General features: G+C 48.8%; 2 protein-coding genes across 10 annotated transcripts; both read left to right on the top strand.

Moving 5' to 3' along the window:
• Window positions 1–437: 437 nt before the first annotated feature.
• On the top strand, window positions 438–4,099 carry S100A1 (S100 calcium binding protein A1). 2 transcript variants are annotated; one of them, XM_042925328.1, is made up of 3 exons: window positions 438–552; window positions 2,541–2,703; window positions 3,794–4,099. In XM_042925328.1, the coding sequence occupies exons 2-3, from the start codon at window positions 2,563–2,565 to the stop codon at window positions 3,935–3,937; spliced, it is 285 nt and encodes a 94-aa protein (XP_042781262.1). In that variant the 5' UTR covers window positions 438–552; window positions 2,541–2,562; the 3' UTR covers window positions 3,938–4,099. The 2 variants fall into 2 exon arrangements, with proteins under 2 accessions (XP_042781262.1, XP_042781261.1); XM_042925327.1 differs by having other exon boundaries at window positions 439–552; window positions 2,551–2,703.
• Window positions 4,100–5,328: 1,229 nt separating this feature from the next.
• LOC122211418 (chromatin target of PRMT1) lies at window positions 5,329–14,102 on the top strand. Of its 8 annotated transcripts, none has more exons than XM_042924521.1 (7): window positions 5,331–5,623; window positions 6,246–6,327; window positions 7,889–8,042; window positions 8,725–8,808; window positions 10,896–11,079; window positions 11,894–12,031; window positions 13,687–14,102. In XM_042924521.1, exons 2-7 carry the CDS (start codon window positions 6,263–6,265, stop codon window positions 13,890–13,892), a joined length of 831 nt encoding a protein of 276 aa, XP_042780455.1. In that variant the 5' UTR covers window positions 5,331–5,623; window positions 6,246–6,262; the 3' UTR covers window positions 13,893–14,102. The 8 variants fall into 8 exon arrangements, with proteins under 8 accessions (XP_042780459.1, XP_042780455.1, XP_042780453.1 ...); XM_042924519.1 differs by having other exon boundaries at window positions 10,893–11,079; XM_042924520.1 differs by lacking the exon at window positions 5,331–5,623 and adding an exon at window positions 5,704–5,932 and having other exon boundaries at window positions 10,893–11,079.
• The last annotated feature ends 707 nt before the right edge of the window (window positions 14,103–14,809 follow it).

Genomic DNA, 14,809 nt, shown 5'->3' with positions numbered 1-14,809 from the left:
AGGGGAGGATCCTGAACAGGACCCTGCAGCCCCAGACCCCCAAGAGGCTCCCACGGAGGCGGGGCGGGGTGGGGCGGGGGTCGGGCGGAGACCTCCGTGCAGGAGGCCCCGGACTGAAATCTGTCAGCGGGGAGTCAGACTAAAAGTCCCAGGATTAAATGATTCACGGAGGGTTAGGGCCCCTCGCTGAGACCCCCTCGGCGGGATCCTCCCCTGTGCTGCCCGTGCTGCACGCAGTGGTGGTGAGAGGCCTCTCCGTGACCCTCCCAGGACCTTTCCCACCTCCCTGGGGCCCAGGAGCCGGGGGAGGCGCCCGCGGCTGGAAAAGAGGACACAGGGCGGCCTGTTCCAGCCCTGGAGACAGAGGGCGCCTCTGTCCACTCCTGGCCCCTCGCCCCAGCGGGGTGTCTGTCTGTGAAGGGGTGGAGCTGGCGGGGAGGGGGGCCTCGGGGGAGGGACCGAACACAGGTCTCCCCACACAGCTCTGGTAGCCACATTTGCAGACTGGTCTGTCGGTCCAGAACCTGCTCCCACCTCAGGTCAAGGCTGACAGTGAGTATCTGCTCCCTCTGCACTGGGTCCCTGCTGTGGCCAGCTTGGGGGGAAAAGGGGACTTCAGCAGAGGTCCTGAACAGCAACAGTATTGGGGCAACAGCATTGTAGGGGCAACAGCATTGGGGTGCACTGAGGGTGTGGGAGGGGCTCCTGGACAGCAGTTTGGGATTTGGGGGAGACAGGGTTTGGACAGTAGCACAGGGAAGCCAGTCAAGTTCAGAGGGAGGTCTGTGGTGGTCCTCAGGGAAGGAGGAAGCTTCCAGGAGATCAAGTTCTCCTACTAGCGCCCTCAGAGTTTCCCCGGATCTCCCAGGACCTGCGGAGGGGACCCAGCTCCCACTTTGCTTCCAGGAGGCTCAGAAAGCAAATGGGACTGCTGTTTCTGCCCCCACCCCCACCGGCACCCAGCCTTGCCAAGAGCCCGGGTCCCAGAGAAGCCGCGGGGTAGGAGAGCATGGGCCGTGACGTATCAGGAGGAGAGGGCATTAGGGTACTCTACCCATTCCCAACTCTCCTTTCACATGACCCCCTCTGTCTCCTCCTCCTTCCTTGGCCCAGACTTCCAGACTCCTCTTTCCTTCAAGTCTTTCCCTTTGTCTTCCCGTCTGCCCACTCCCTGCCAAAGTCCTCTCCAAATGGCCCCTGCATAACATCCCAGGCTCCTCAAGGGCTCCAGGCAACCTCTAAGTGCCCCTCCTGGATGCGCCAATAACTGAGCCACGAACAGCCCTCCCACACACGCGCCCCTTATCCCCTCCATCAGCCCCAGCTTGGGTTCCATCTCCCCCATGTCTCTGTGACAACTGCTTCTCATGCCCAGAGTTCAGGTGACACTCACAAGGTCCCCATTGTAAAGCTGGAATGTCATTCGATCAGGGCCCATTGTTTAGCCCCTTAGGCCTGAGGAAGGACAAGGACACCTGATCTGAGACACCTGAGCTGCCCCCTGAGGCTGTGGAGGGGCTGACCATCCTAAGGCCAAAAGAAAGAGGCCTCCTGGGTTGGCCCCCTCTCCTCGACAAACCCCTCCATTTTTTTCTTCCTTCTCTCCAGCCCCTTGAATTCAGAGGATGCACTCAGCCGTTTACTCCCAGCCCCCAACATTTACCAGCCCTATTCTGCCAGCTGTCACTGTCCTCACCTCATCCAGGCTGGGCCTAGGGGTGGGAGTAAATAGGCAGGAGCAGGGATGAAGCCCCGGAGGTCTCCTCCCCGCTCCCTGGGAGCCCTGGCTCTGGGGAAACGTGTCCACATTCCTTCTCCCTTCCCACCATCACCCGATGGGAGGCCTGATTCTGCAGAGAAGGAAGAGAAACCAAACTAGAGGTCATGGAGATGCACCCCAGGGAAGCTGAAGTGACATGTTCAGGAGAGAGCAGAGTCGAAGGACCGAAAGAGGTCCCAGTCTGCTGATAGGAAACTCAGAGGCAGTGAGATCCCCCCTCCCCATGAAGCCTTGGGCCAGCCACGCGGGCCACCACTCTCTCCCGTCAGGCTGACTGAGGGCACCAGACGGACTCCTCCTTGTTAGGGGTAGGCAGCAGTCAAGGCCGTAGAGGGGGGTGCAGCTCACCACCCTCAACAGCAGAGCTTCAGGCATAGCAGGGTAAAAATAGAGCCAGAGGCAGCTTGGCAGAGTCCTGTGACCATCCCTGCCTGCCTGCCCCACCCTTCTCAGTGTCTGCCCAGGCAGCCAGGAACCACCAGAGTCCACCGCAGGCCTCTAGAGCCAGCCACGGCTGCTCTGTCTTCGTGCCCCAAACACTGACTACCTCTGGCTGGGATATGGACTGAGGGACACAGAGAGCAAGTCTAGATTCAGGTCTGTTAGGTTGCCATGTCATAAAATCTCAGTGAAAGATAAACTGTGGTGTGGCTCTGAGCTCGTGGCTATTTCAGGTGTGGGACCAGGGCTAGGCTGAGGGCTCCCCTCACCCTGACTCCAGATAGCCTGAAGCATGGTCCCTAACTTCCTTCCGTGGTGGGGGTGGGTAGGTGAGCTGCACAATGGGCTCAGAGCTGGAGACGGCGATGGAGACTCTCATCAACGTGTTCCACGCCCACTCGGGCAAGGAGGGAGACAAGTACAAGCTGAGCAAGAAGGAGCTAAAAGAGCTGCTGCAGACCGAGCTCTCTGGCTTCCTGGACGTAAGCAGAGTGGGGTACAGGGTGGAGTGGCTGAGGGGTGGAGGGACACCTCCCTTCCATCTTCCCAACACAGCCCAATTGTCTCCTTCCTCTCCCAGACTTCTCTCCTGGGTTTTTCCAGGCTTCCCTACCCCTCCAGGCTCAAGGCAAAAATCCCCTAACTTATTAATCACCTGTTAAGTGCTAGGACCTATGCAGATGCATCAATAACAAGGCTCACAGTCTAGAAGGGAAACACTGACACATGAAAGTAAACTATGAACACCAGGAAGTGAAATGTTCAGGAGAGAGCAGAGTTGGAGGACCAAAAGAGGCCCCCGTCTGCTGACAGGAGGCAACGAGATCCCCGTCCCCGTGAAGTCTTGGGCCAACCATTCAGGAAGTACTCAGAGCTTTAACAGAATTGCCAGAAAGGATTATGGGAAATAGTAACCTGACTGAAGTGGGCTCCTCCAAAGAGGTGGTACTTGAGCCACAGATTTCCACTGGAATATTATCAGGGCAAATGTAGCCATTTTAGGAGGTATCTGCATGAACAAAAGCATGGAAGAAAAAAGAATATGGAGCATGCTCAGTGGTTTTGACCTGAGTGAAGGGTGCAGAAGAGAAGGCTGCAAATGCTAACAGGGGCTTATATGGTAAAGAAGCCAGTAGAAAGTCAACCAGCTTTGAGATTTTATCAGGCCTGGGTTCCAATTCTGACTCTGGCAGCTTCTAGCTGTGTGACTTGGGAACATTCTTTAACCACCAAGGGTTAATTTGTTTCTTCTCTAGTAGGGGAATAATGAAACCTGCCTCATACTATTTGCGTTACAATTAGACAATGCTGGTAAAACTTGTTGCATCCTAGGCACCAAACCTATGGTAACTGATGTTGTTATTACTCTGCCTCATTAAGAAGCTTATTCTGTAGCCAACAGGAGGCCACAAGTGTGTTTTGAAGGGTGACTCAGAAGAATCCCATAATGAGATGTAGTTCTCCCTCTTGTTCATCTCTGCCTCCCTCTTCCCAATCAACCACCCCTCTTGCCCCTGATTCAGTACTATTCCCCACTCTATATACCTACCTCTCCATCTCCCCCCTCCACAGGCCCAGAAGGATGCAGACGCTGTGGACAAGGTGATGAAAGAGCTAGACGAGAATGGAGATGGGGAGGTGGACTTCCAAGAGTATGTGGTGCTGGTGGCTGCCCTCACAGTGGCCTGTAACAACTTTTTCTGGGAGAACAGTTGAGCAGACAGCCCCAGGGGGCAGCGCCCTTCCCCTTCCTCCTGCTTCCCCCTTACCCCATTTTTCCCTTCCTACTCTCCTACCCTTGTCCACCCTCCACCGAGGGCGCAAGAGTAGTGGGCCCGGCCTGCAACTCATCTTTAATTAAAGGCTCTTCTCTCGCCAGCTGCCGTGTGTCTCCTTTGCAGTCTGGAAGTGAGTGAGAAAGTCAAGGTACCTCACTCCCAATTCACCTTATTTGGGAAGGGATCTTATTCGGAGAGAGGTCAAGGAAACATTACATCTTCCTAGCTGAGGATTGCTCAAGGCGTAGGAAGGCGGGCATTCAAGGTTCCAGCTGCAGATGTAGGAGACTTCAGCTTCTCAGCCAGAAAGCCGGAAGAATTTCCCTTCAATCTCCAAAGAATATCTACTGCGGACCTACCATATGCTAGGCATCCTGTAGGAACTGGGGACGTAGTAGTGAACAAAACAAACACGACCCTTACCCTCTCATAGGTAAAGTCCAGGATGCCAGGCCATTAAACACATGCACGTAAATGCTAGGAATGAAAACGAAAGCATCCTGAAGCACGTATATGGAGAAAGGTTGAAGATGTGTTCATTCGCTCGTTCTTAAAACATTTATTTTTATTGGGGGGGGGGGGGGGCGAGCTGGGGAGAGGGGCAGAGAGAAGGAGAGAATCCCAAGCAGGCTCCACGCTCAGCCCAGAGCCGGAAGCCGGCTGGATCCCACAGCACTGGGATCATGACCTGAGCTGATATCAAGAGTGCCAACTCAACTGGCTGAGTTACCCAGGCGTCCCAAACGTGCGAGTATTTCTATTGCATCCCTGGGCATAAGAAAAATCCAACGCAGGTAGGTCTGCATCGAAATGCGGATGACTGACAGGTGGAGAGGGCGTGGGAGGGGGAGCTGGACGCAGACACCGCCGTGAGAACTAACGACGTTCCGGAAGACACAAGAGCGCAGGGTACTGGTGCCTCCCCCCACCCCACCCCGCTCTCCCGGCTCGCGGCAGCCCCCCCCCCCCCCAACAGGGAGGGAGATGGCAAATCCCACTAAACAGTTTTACAGGGTCTGCCTCGGCCAGGGTTGGGGCGCCGCAAGGAAACACAACCACCTTCGCCCGCGAGGCCGAACCTCCGCCAGCGGACCAGAACACAACCGCGCGGCCGCGGTCGTAATGCCCTGACGATCCCAGACAGCAACCACTGGCCACGCCCCTCCGTGGGCGGGGCAGAGAGCACCTCGGCCACCGCTTGGCTAAGGGCCTGTCTTCTCCCTAGGGCTCCGCCCCAATCCCCGCGCAGGCGTAGCGCAAATCTTCTGGCCCCCTAGCTGTGCGCGGATCCGGCGTCATACGTAATTGCGTCGACGCCATTTTAGCCGGTCCCACTCGGCTCTGGGCGTGGCGGCCATTTTGTTTTGGGCAGCGAGCGGGAGGCGGCGGCGGCGGCGGCGGCGGCTGTGGTGGCACAGACTCAAGGCAGGAAAGGGCTGGCCGGGCGAGCAGGCGGACCGGCCGACCAGACAGCCGCCCGGCTACAACGAGCTAACCTAGCGACCTACCGCTTACACCTCTGACCAACCGCCCACCCAGTCAGCTCAGGTTCGGCCGGACCCCGGCCCGCGCGCCGCAGGCGTGGTGGCAGCCCCGGGAGGCGCACTGGCGTCCGTTTCCTTCGGTGCGTTTCCGCGGCGGGGCGGCCCGGGAGGCCCCGGGGGGCGGGGCCTGGGCCGGCGGCCCTGACTGGGCGGTGAGGGGGCGTCGGAGCGTCGAGGCGGCCGCGGGTTCGGGAGCCCTTCCCTGCTCCCGCCGCCCGGCTCTCGCGAGGGCTCCCGCCGGGGTGTGGAGTCGGAAGCCGGTTTCCAGACGGCTTTGCCTGCGTCACGGTTCTCCGCGTTGGCTGCCCGTGAGGAGCGCCTGGCCAGCCCTCCCTCCCCGCCGCTGGCCGCGGACCTGGCCGCCGGCGATCGGGGTCGGCTCGGGGAGGGTGAGCAGCTCCCTGCAGCCCAGGTTGAGGAGGACTGTCCTGGATGCACTTGGTCCCCCCTCCGCTTGCCCAGCTTGGCGTGCGCCTGCCATCTTGGGGGTTTGGGAAGACCCTTTCCTGTGGCCTCGAGATGTAGCGGTTGGCGGTAACCACGGTGTAGGCTTAAGCACCCGCTCTGCGTTTTGGTGGGCTCTTCCATAGCCGTTGATGCAGGCCTTTTCTTTTCATTCGCTGTTGGGCGAAGCCCTTGATGCCTGTAGAAATGAGGAGGTCCTTTTCCTGACTTGCTCATTCTGCCTATTGTCCTTTGTAGATTCTCGGGATTTGAAGATGGCTGCACAGTCAGCGCCGAAAGTTGTGCTAAAAAGCACCACCAAGATGTCTCTAAATGAGCGGTGAGGCAGCCAACAGCAACTTCAGCTCGTTCATAAGAAAACATTACTTAAATTGGCCCTGGGGTCCAAGGCACAAAAACCAATTTTAAACTAAATACCAACAGAAGGCTACAGACCTCTGTGTTTAGTTGCATCTTACGTGGTACACAAAACAAATTGGGCGGTTGTTTCAAAACCCCTTGTCAGTAGATTTTTATGTTAAGCTGTCTGAAATATTTCTCTGGTGGGCTGTATTTTAAGAAGACTCCTCACGCCCTCTCTCTCTTCACATTTTTTACGTTGATACAGGGGTGGTGCAGCTCGGTAGCATGGTACCGTGGCTGCACTAGGCTTGCTGCCCAGTCCGAGGCCGGCAGTGTTGTGTCTGGTCTGTAAGAGGCAGGTAGCAAGCTGTGGAATGTCCAAAGGCCCTCGAATGCCATTCTTGGGCCTTGTAAGAGGCACTTGCTTTGCTCCATTTCTCTTTCTTTCGATACTGCTTTTAGTTTGTTTTTGTGTTAGATTCCTTTACAGTTAAGTGTTGTTCTTTTTCGTTCCATTAAACTTACTTTGACAGGAATAATAGAAGAGTGTCTTCACAAGCTGTTCGGTGACTAAATTAATCTTGATTTTCTCAGAAGCAATCGCTTGGAATCAGGAAAAGTAATCATTTAAGCCTAAGAGAAGTGAAGGTACTTAAAGCAGTTTCTGTCTCTGAGAGCTCTTTATTGACTGCCTTTGAGCAATGACTTTATTTTTTATTTTTTAATGTTTCTTATTTTCGAAATGGAGAGAGACAGAGCAAGTGGGAGGAGGGCCAGAGAGAAAGGGAGACCTAGAGTCTGAAGCAGGTTCCAGGCTCTGAGTTGTCAGCACAGAGCCCAACATGGGGCTCGAGCCCGCGAACTGTGAGATGGTGACCTGAGCTAAAGTCAGACCAATGATTTTATTAAGTTGATGTTAGATCGCTAAAAGATTTAATTGATGTTTATTTTTGCCTTTTCCGAAGCATATGTGCTTCTTATATCTTAGGGTGTGATACACACTGATTCTCCATGTTTACATGTTATTAAGTTACATATTTACATGTTATTCTCCATATTTACATATTACATGTTGTTAAGAAAATATGTTACACTCCTGTGATTTATATGGGGGTGCTAATTCTGTGGTCTGTGAGGTGCTCTAGTTCTTCCTTAACATTTGTTCTTACAGTGCACCCTCAGGTTCCCCCAACATTTTGGCTTTGTTTGTTTGTCTTTGAAACCACATTTTCTGTCTTTTGTTGTCATCATATCTGCTTATTGCGTGTTTTTCATATCTTCCACCTCTCTAAAAGCCTGAGCCCTTGTTATCTTTTTTGATTGAATGTGCTGCACTTAGCTGCATTTCTAAGTTTCTGATTCTTGCAAGTTTGTGGAAGCAGAGGAGTCTTTAACCCACATCAGCCTTGATCTAAGTGTACCACTTTACTTAAAAGTTCGTGGGATCTGGAGCTCCTGGTCTAGCAAGCCATGAAAATGCCAATAAATGTTTTGTAATAAAGCTTTTATTTAAACATCCATTTTGTTCGACCTTGAAGCTTTACTAATATGCTGAAGAACAAACAGCCGATGCCAGTGAATATTCGGGCTTCGATGCAGCAACAACAGCAGCTAGCCAGTGCCAGAAACAGAAGACTGGCCCAGCAGATGGAGAATAGACCCTCTGTCCAGGCAGCATTAAAACTTAAGCAGGTGAGAGGATGAGTCTTAATGCTCCAGAAGCAGCTGGTGATCTCTGTCAGGCAGTCCACTGAGGCTGTCAGGACATGATGGATGATTGCAAGGTGGCTCAGGGCAAAAGCAGAAACTTCTCTGGAGGAAAGAGAAGTTCAGAGAATTCCCATTTTAGCAGGTACCAATAAGTAACTTCTTGTCTTTCTCTTTTAGGTAGTTTGCCATCAGTATGACCTGTTTCTATGTTATCAATGAGTATTGATCTCTTTTTTCCTGATCCTTTGGCCTTAAAGTAGATTTGCTGGATTTTACCACAAAGAAATTTTGGGTTTTGTAGCCTCCAGAACTGTGAGAGAATAAACGTCTTTTGTTTGAAGCCAAAAAATAGAAAAAAAAATTTGATTTGTTTTAGATGATCTCAGAAAATCCTTTATTCCCTGTTAAATGAGTTACAAATTATGGAAATAACTTTTTTTTTTTCTCCTAGCACAGGAAGTCTGAACAGCCTTAATCAAACATTTTCACTGCTAAAATATAGAAAGAATAGGGTGGCCTTCATCTCCACAGCACCTAAAGTTTTGTCAGTAAAATAGAGTGAGAGCACTGAGTACTTAAAGAATAAGTGGGTTCTCTTTCAAGTTACCAGTAAGAGAGAATTCTATTCAGACCTGAAATAAAACCTGCTCTTTATTATTCATAGACTTTATATGCGAGTCCGGAGAGTGGCTGTGGAAGGATATGTCCAAGCTGTGGCTGGGCGTCTGGAGGGCGATGCCATGCAACTGTAAGGACTTTAACTGGTAGCACTGCATGGCTGTGCATAAATTCAGCAGTTAAATATAACACCCTCCCACCCCCACCCTGAACTGTTGGGCTCACTGACCAAAAATAAACAAGGCCTTCTGCTTTAGCTGCCTTAAGCCTTGGGAGTTCTTCTATTTTGTCCCTGACTTAGGAAAGCCATAAAAAAAGGCACCACCATTTTCCAAGAGTAGGTATTATAAATTGCTGAAGATAAGGCCCTGACAGATCATTCCAGGAGACCTTTCAAGAAGCTTTTTTCTTTTTTTCTTTTCTTTCTTCTTTTTTCTGTTCTTTTTTTTTTTGGTTAAGAGAGTGTATGTGAGCAGGGGAGAAAGGCTGCAGAGGGAGAGAGAATCTTAAGCAGACTTCACGTTCAGCGCGGAGCCAGATGCTGGGCTCGAACTGCCAGATTCTGAGCTCATGACCTGAGCGGAAATGAAATCAAGAGCTGGGCACTCAACTGACTGAATGCCCCAAGAAGAAGCTTTAAATGTAGCTGTGCAGAAAGCAGCCTCTGGAGTAGAGCTGACCAATAGAACCTTACACAGTGATAGAAATATTCTTTATCTGCTGTCCAGTATGATAGCCTCTAGCCATGTGTGACTATTGAGTACTCAAAATGTGGCTGGTGTGACTGAGGAGCTTTCAAAATTTTATTTCCTTGTAACTGAAATAGCCACGTGTGGCTAGTGGCCACCTTAGCGTAGAGCACAGCTGTAGAGTGAAAACTAGGTGGTATAGTTGACATCCTTAAGCTTCCTGTCTGTTAGAGTCCAGTATTGGCTGGCAGCTAAGGATTAAGAAGGGAGGACTTGTAAGCACTGTGCATTCCCCACTAAAGCACAGATTTTGGGGGGAATATGCTCAGAATCACTGAACATAAGAGATTTGGAAAATGAATGAGGTCCTGACTTCCTAATTGTGTGCTGTCAGGGTGACACGACAGGCTCTTAAGGTCAGTTATGCCTAAATGCATAATGTTCGGAAACTGCCCCTTTGTTTAGCTTATTATCTTGTGCTAGAAAGCTAATAAAAAAAACCATTGGTAGTCATTTATAGGTGAAGCAGGAGGACATACAGAATTTATTTTCATTCCTATTGGCTAATGGTTTTGTGGGAAAACAGGTTTGCTGGGGCCTTGGTTGTGTTCAAGGCTACACAGTTACCTTTTCTTTTGAAGGATTTTTAACTTATTAAGATGTGGTCTTAATAGTTTTTCTTTGAGGGACAGATTATTGAATATCTCCATGTGCAGTATGTCCTTGTCCTCACATATGTCCTTTAGTTTCGTGATTATTGCTCACCTGTCTTAATTCCAACACAAATTTGGCTATCTCTCTGGAGATACAGTTGAGTTACATGTTTATTTTGAATTAAAAGTTACCGTATTGGCTTAATGGAGCTGTTTGCAAGGGTAGACGTGGAATTAATGGCTATTTAAGAAATGTAAGGAAAGGTTTGACTTTTTTGTGTTTATTTACATCTTAAGGTAAAAAGTGGATCGTCTGGAGATAGATACTCAGAGGAAAAATGGAACACACTGGCCTCTTTGACTGAAAAATCAAATCTTGTTTTTAAGTGACAAGAATTCAGATGAACTTGTAATTTAAATTTTTCCCAGAGTGTGATGAACTTCATTTGGTGTTTGAGTAAGCCTTTGAAGACAGTGGTAGTCCTTGGGCAAGTATGAATCCAGTCATATCATTGTCGACCTGTGGTTCAAAAACAGAATCCAGGATTTGAAATACAGAGTTCTTACTAAAACTTCCGTTTCATGTAGTGGTGTATGGCTTCTGTAGCCAAACGAGTGAGGTAATTTGTGTTGATGCCAATTTCATGGGACCATACTCAAGCTTTCATAAGAGCTCTGGATCAGAATTCTTCTTTTCTACCATGTTCTGAGGCAGAGGCTAGTTTCTGGATTAGGTTCTTTATAGGACACCTACGGCAAGTTTATCTCCCTGCACACAGCCATCTCACTGCTTCTTTTTCTCTGCACTTTGAGTTGCTAGATGCCACTGGAATGCTTTTTTGATCTCAATCCCCCAACACCTTTTCTTCCAGAAGAGCTTAAAGCAGCGCCTGGGTAAGAGTAACATCCAGGCACGGTTAGGCCGACCCATAGGGACCCTGGCCAGGGGAGCAATCGGAGGACGAGGCCTGCCCATAATGCAGAGAGGCTTGCCCAGAGGAGGACTACGAGGGGGACGTGCCACCAGAACCCTGCTTAGGGGCGGGATGTCGCTCCGAGGTCAGTGCTGTGTACTTGAACATTGTCGGGCCCTACCCCTTCCCTTTTCTCTTGGGCTGCTTATGGACACATTTGTTTAACATCTTTAAGCCTGAATTTGTATTAATATAATTAATAACCTTTGAAATCACGTATTTTTAATAGTGCTGCATGTCTTTTATCGATACCATTCCTTTTCTGATAATGTGCAATGGTGAGAGGCTATGACCTGCGTAACAACAGGTAATTCATGTCATCTCCATTCCATTTTGAAACACCCTGCTGCTGCTTAAATCAAAAGCACATTCAAGTTCTAGAAATAAGTCAAATCTAAGAAATTTTTGGTCTGTTGGCCTGTATCTTAACTATCTTTGTTCCCAGTGAAACACGCTGTTCTATTTGGAAAAAAGAGAGGATAAGTTGGTCCATAGCACTTAGCTACATGTTACATTTTGGGCACTGTTAACACTGTTCCCCATGTTGTTCTTGTCCCTTGTGAGAATGTATTGAGAGCAGGAACCATATTATTGATTTTTAAATCTACCTTAATGCTAGGCACATGTCTGATTATTCAGTAGATATTTATTGTATGTACTTACTAATTAACTTAACTCCCAGCTTCTTCCCAAAATGGGTTTGTGGTCAGACTTTGAATTGATTGAATAAAGAGCAGCTTGATCTATTCACACTTGGTGTGCAGCTTGCCACCCCCCCCCCCCAACCTAAAAATTAACTGAATTAACTCTCATTTAACCTTCACCGCCTTCCTTTGGTTAGAGTCTACTTTGTCTCTCTTGGATTTACCTGCATATACATTGTATGCCTCCTCTCCAAGGTCAAAACCTGCTCCGAGGTGGACGAGCCGTAGCTCCCCGAATGGGCTTAAGAAGAGGTGGTGTTCGAGGTCGTGGAGGTCCTGGGAGAGGGGGCCTAGGGCGTGGAGCTATGGGTCGTGGCGGAATCGGTGGTAGAGGTTAGTCAGCTACCAACTTCAGAGAATAGCTCCCTTTTACTTCTCTCCCTTCAAAACTCAGAGCCACCTTTCTGCACAGCTTCAAGTCATAGGCAGGCTTATTTGTTTGTCTTGTTTTGTTTTTTGAAACTGGCTTACTTTCTAAACTCACATGCGGTAGTGCAAAAGTCTGTCATGGGTTGTCTAAGAACCAGTCAGGTACACATCAGAGCCAGATCATATGCAGTCTTTTCCAGGTTCTTGCAAATTTAAATTGTATCGTTAAAATGACAAGATGGTCAGTTTGAGGTGTTGCCTTTCTCTGTCCTTCCCCCACCACCACACACCCCATCCCATAGCTCAAAACCCCACTTTGAGTCTAAGAATAAAGAAGAGGGAGATGTACAAAAATGAAAGAGTGGAAAAGGATGGTGAGATTGGAGCTGGGTATTGATGTTGAAGCCAAGTAAATTCAAGGTAAAGTTTGTGTCTGTGGGAAATCAGATGACTTTTTTGATCAAGGTAGAAAGCAAGAAGGTACCATGTCAGTTAACTGACTCTTGTTGATAATCTTACCTTTGAGACTTAGTGCTACTTGTCTTGTGACCTCATCATGACCCAGATTGGAAAGGCATTTAATGGTGTTGCTGTTGTTAATCCAGACCTCATGGGAGTTTTCTGATACAGAGCTTAGTGGAAAACTCTCAACAACACCTGTCTAGGGTGGGAGCAAATCTATTCCTGTAGCCCCTGTGTATATCTGCTTTGGTCCTTTTATAGTGTGTGGTGGGTCTTCCGTAATTGATGACCTTGAAGTTGCCAAAGGACAATAACTGTTAGCAAAGGAAATTTGATAGCCAAGGGCTTAGTTTCTTCTCGCCCATTATACGTTTGGCTCACTGAGTGAAGTACAAGCTCGTTTGGGTTTCAGGATGAAATAGCATGTTTCCAAATTATCTTGACCTGGTTTCTGACATCACAGGGGTGGGTGGGGGGTCTAAAGTAGCTTTTCAGAAAGCTGTGTATGCTTTGTTAAGTGGATTGAAACCACCTCTCAGATAACCATAACTGTTAGAAGGCAATTAGAATCTGAGATAGAAGTGGCTGGGACTACTATAAATATTTTTCCCCATCTTCTCACATTGTTCCTATGTCATCGTAACTCCTCAGTCTCCTGATGTGGGGTCAGCTCATTAGTTTCAGTAAGTTTGAGGAGAGATGAGCTGATTTTCCAGAAAGCTCTCTAATAAGGCTTACCTTAAAAATTGTCTAGCCTTACACCTCCGTTTCTCTGTGCCCTTGTTACTTCTTCCCTGTCTTACTAAATGGGATTATCTATAATGTATTTTAATTAGTAAACTTCTAGTGGGCCTCACACTTTAGATAATTGCTTTGTTTTAGGAGAGATTAAGATTCTTTTGTCAGTTATTTTACCTTTGTCAATAGAATAAAAAGTCTTTAAATAGCATTTAGAGATGAGCATGTAAACAGGGATTCATTATGTGTGCTTTCCATGTGTTGCTTTCTACCCAATGTGTTTCCTGTTTTTCCAGATTTCTCCTCTTTGCCCTGCCCTTTCAGCCTTTCTCAGCTAGGCCCCACTGCTCTAAGGGGCATTTGCCATAGCACCCATTAAACCTACTTGTAACTGTTTTCTTTTTTTCCCCTTGGGCCAGGTCGGGGTATGATAGGTCGGGGAAGAGGGGGCTTTGGAGGCCGAGGCCGAGGCCGTGGACGAGGGAGAGGTGCCCTCACTCGCCCTGTGCTGACCAAGGAGCAGCTGGACAACCAGTTGGATGCGTACATGTCAAAAACAAAAGGACACCTGGATGCCGAGTTGGATGCTTATATGGCACAAACAGATCCAGAAACCAATGATTGAAACCTGCCCGCCCTCCTGTGAGAGACTCTTGTTCAGAAGTCACCACATCTGTAAATAACCTTGAAATAACAGATGGAGAAGACACCTGATTGATGCTGGAAGGACCTATCACAATAGGCTATGGACTTAACTTGCCACCAGTTTGTGCATTTTAGTGTGTTCCTTTTACTTTTTTGATACTGTGTTGTATGAAACCCTTTTTTCCTCTGACTTGGATTTTGTTTGGTTGTGTTTGGGTTGTTCCTCCACCCCCATCACTCTGACTTCTCTTTGAACATGAATGTGGTGGCCTTGTGGCTAGAACACTCTCTTCCTCCTCTGCCTCCCTTCACCTGTCCCTATGCTGTGACGTTCTAACATTTCATCTCTGTGTTCCCATGAAAAAGGCCTAGTAAGAGCCCATCAGTGTTCCTTCTTAATGCCTAGGTTTCTGTGAAACAATTCTGTTCTACATTTAATAGCCTCTTAAAAGTGTTGAGAAAATTTGGAGCTCAAAAATGCATTCTGCTACATTGATATTTTTAGCGTAATTAGGAACACCGACATAGCCGCAGGGCCACATAGGTTACACATGGTAGTGCCTCTGATTTGATTGAAGTTACTTCTGTGGGCATTGACACCATATAAGGAGTGTGCTGGGTTGGGTGTGTGCACTTTCTACCGTGGAATTAGATGTATAAACTTTCCTCTTTGTATCCTGTCCAAAGAGATACTTTTGGGTTCGCTTACACCTGCAATGGAGAGGAAATAGCCATTTGATTTGGCACATGCTTCAGAAAAGGAGATGGAATGCTGGCAGATCCCTTCTGGGAGGGCTCAGAAGGTACCCACGCTGAAAGGCTGTTATCCTTATGTTTATCCCAAACCAATCTTGGGCTTCTCCGTTCAGTGGCTTTGTTTGACCCTCTTTTTTATTT

Source organism: Panthera leo, chromosome F3 (genome assembly GCF_018350215.1).
Source record: "Panthera leo isolate Ple1 chromosome F3, P.leo_Ple1_pat1.1, whole genome shotgun sequence".
NCBI lineage: Eukaryota > Metazoa > Chordata > Mammalia > Carnivora > Felidae > Panthera > Panthera leo.
This window is presented reverse-complemented; position numbering and strand designations above follow the sequence as displayed.

Excerpts from the sequence above, each read along its gene's own strand:
- S100A1 (XM_042925328.1), top strand. The coding sequence starts at position 2,563 with ATGGGCTCAGAGCTGGAGACGGCGATGGAGACTCTCATCAACGTGTTC. Across the intron at positions 2,704-3,793 it reads AGCTCTCTGGCTTCCTGGAC|GCCCAGAAGGATGCAGACGC; the intron begins GTAAGCAGAGTG and ends CCCCCTCCACAG.
- LOC122211418 (XM_042924519.1), top strand. The coding sequence starts at position 6,263 with ATGGCTGCACAGTCAGCGCCGAAAGTTGTGCTAAAAAGCACCACCAAG. Across the intron at positions 6,328-7,888 it reads AAGATGTCTCTAAATGAGCG|CTTTACTAATATGCTGAAGA; the intron begins GTGAGGCAGCCA and ends TCGACCTTGAAG. Across the intron at positions 8,809-10,892 it reads GAGGGCGATGCCATGCAACT|AAGAGCTTAAAGCAGCGCCT; the intron begins GTAAGGACTTTA and ends CTTTTCTTCCAG.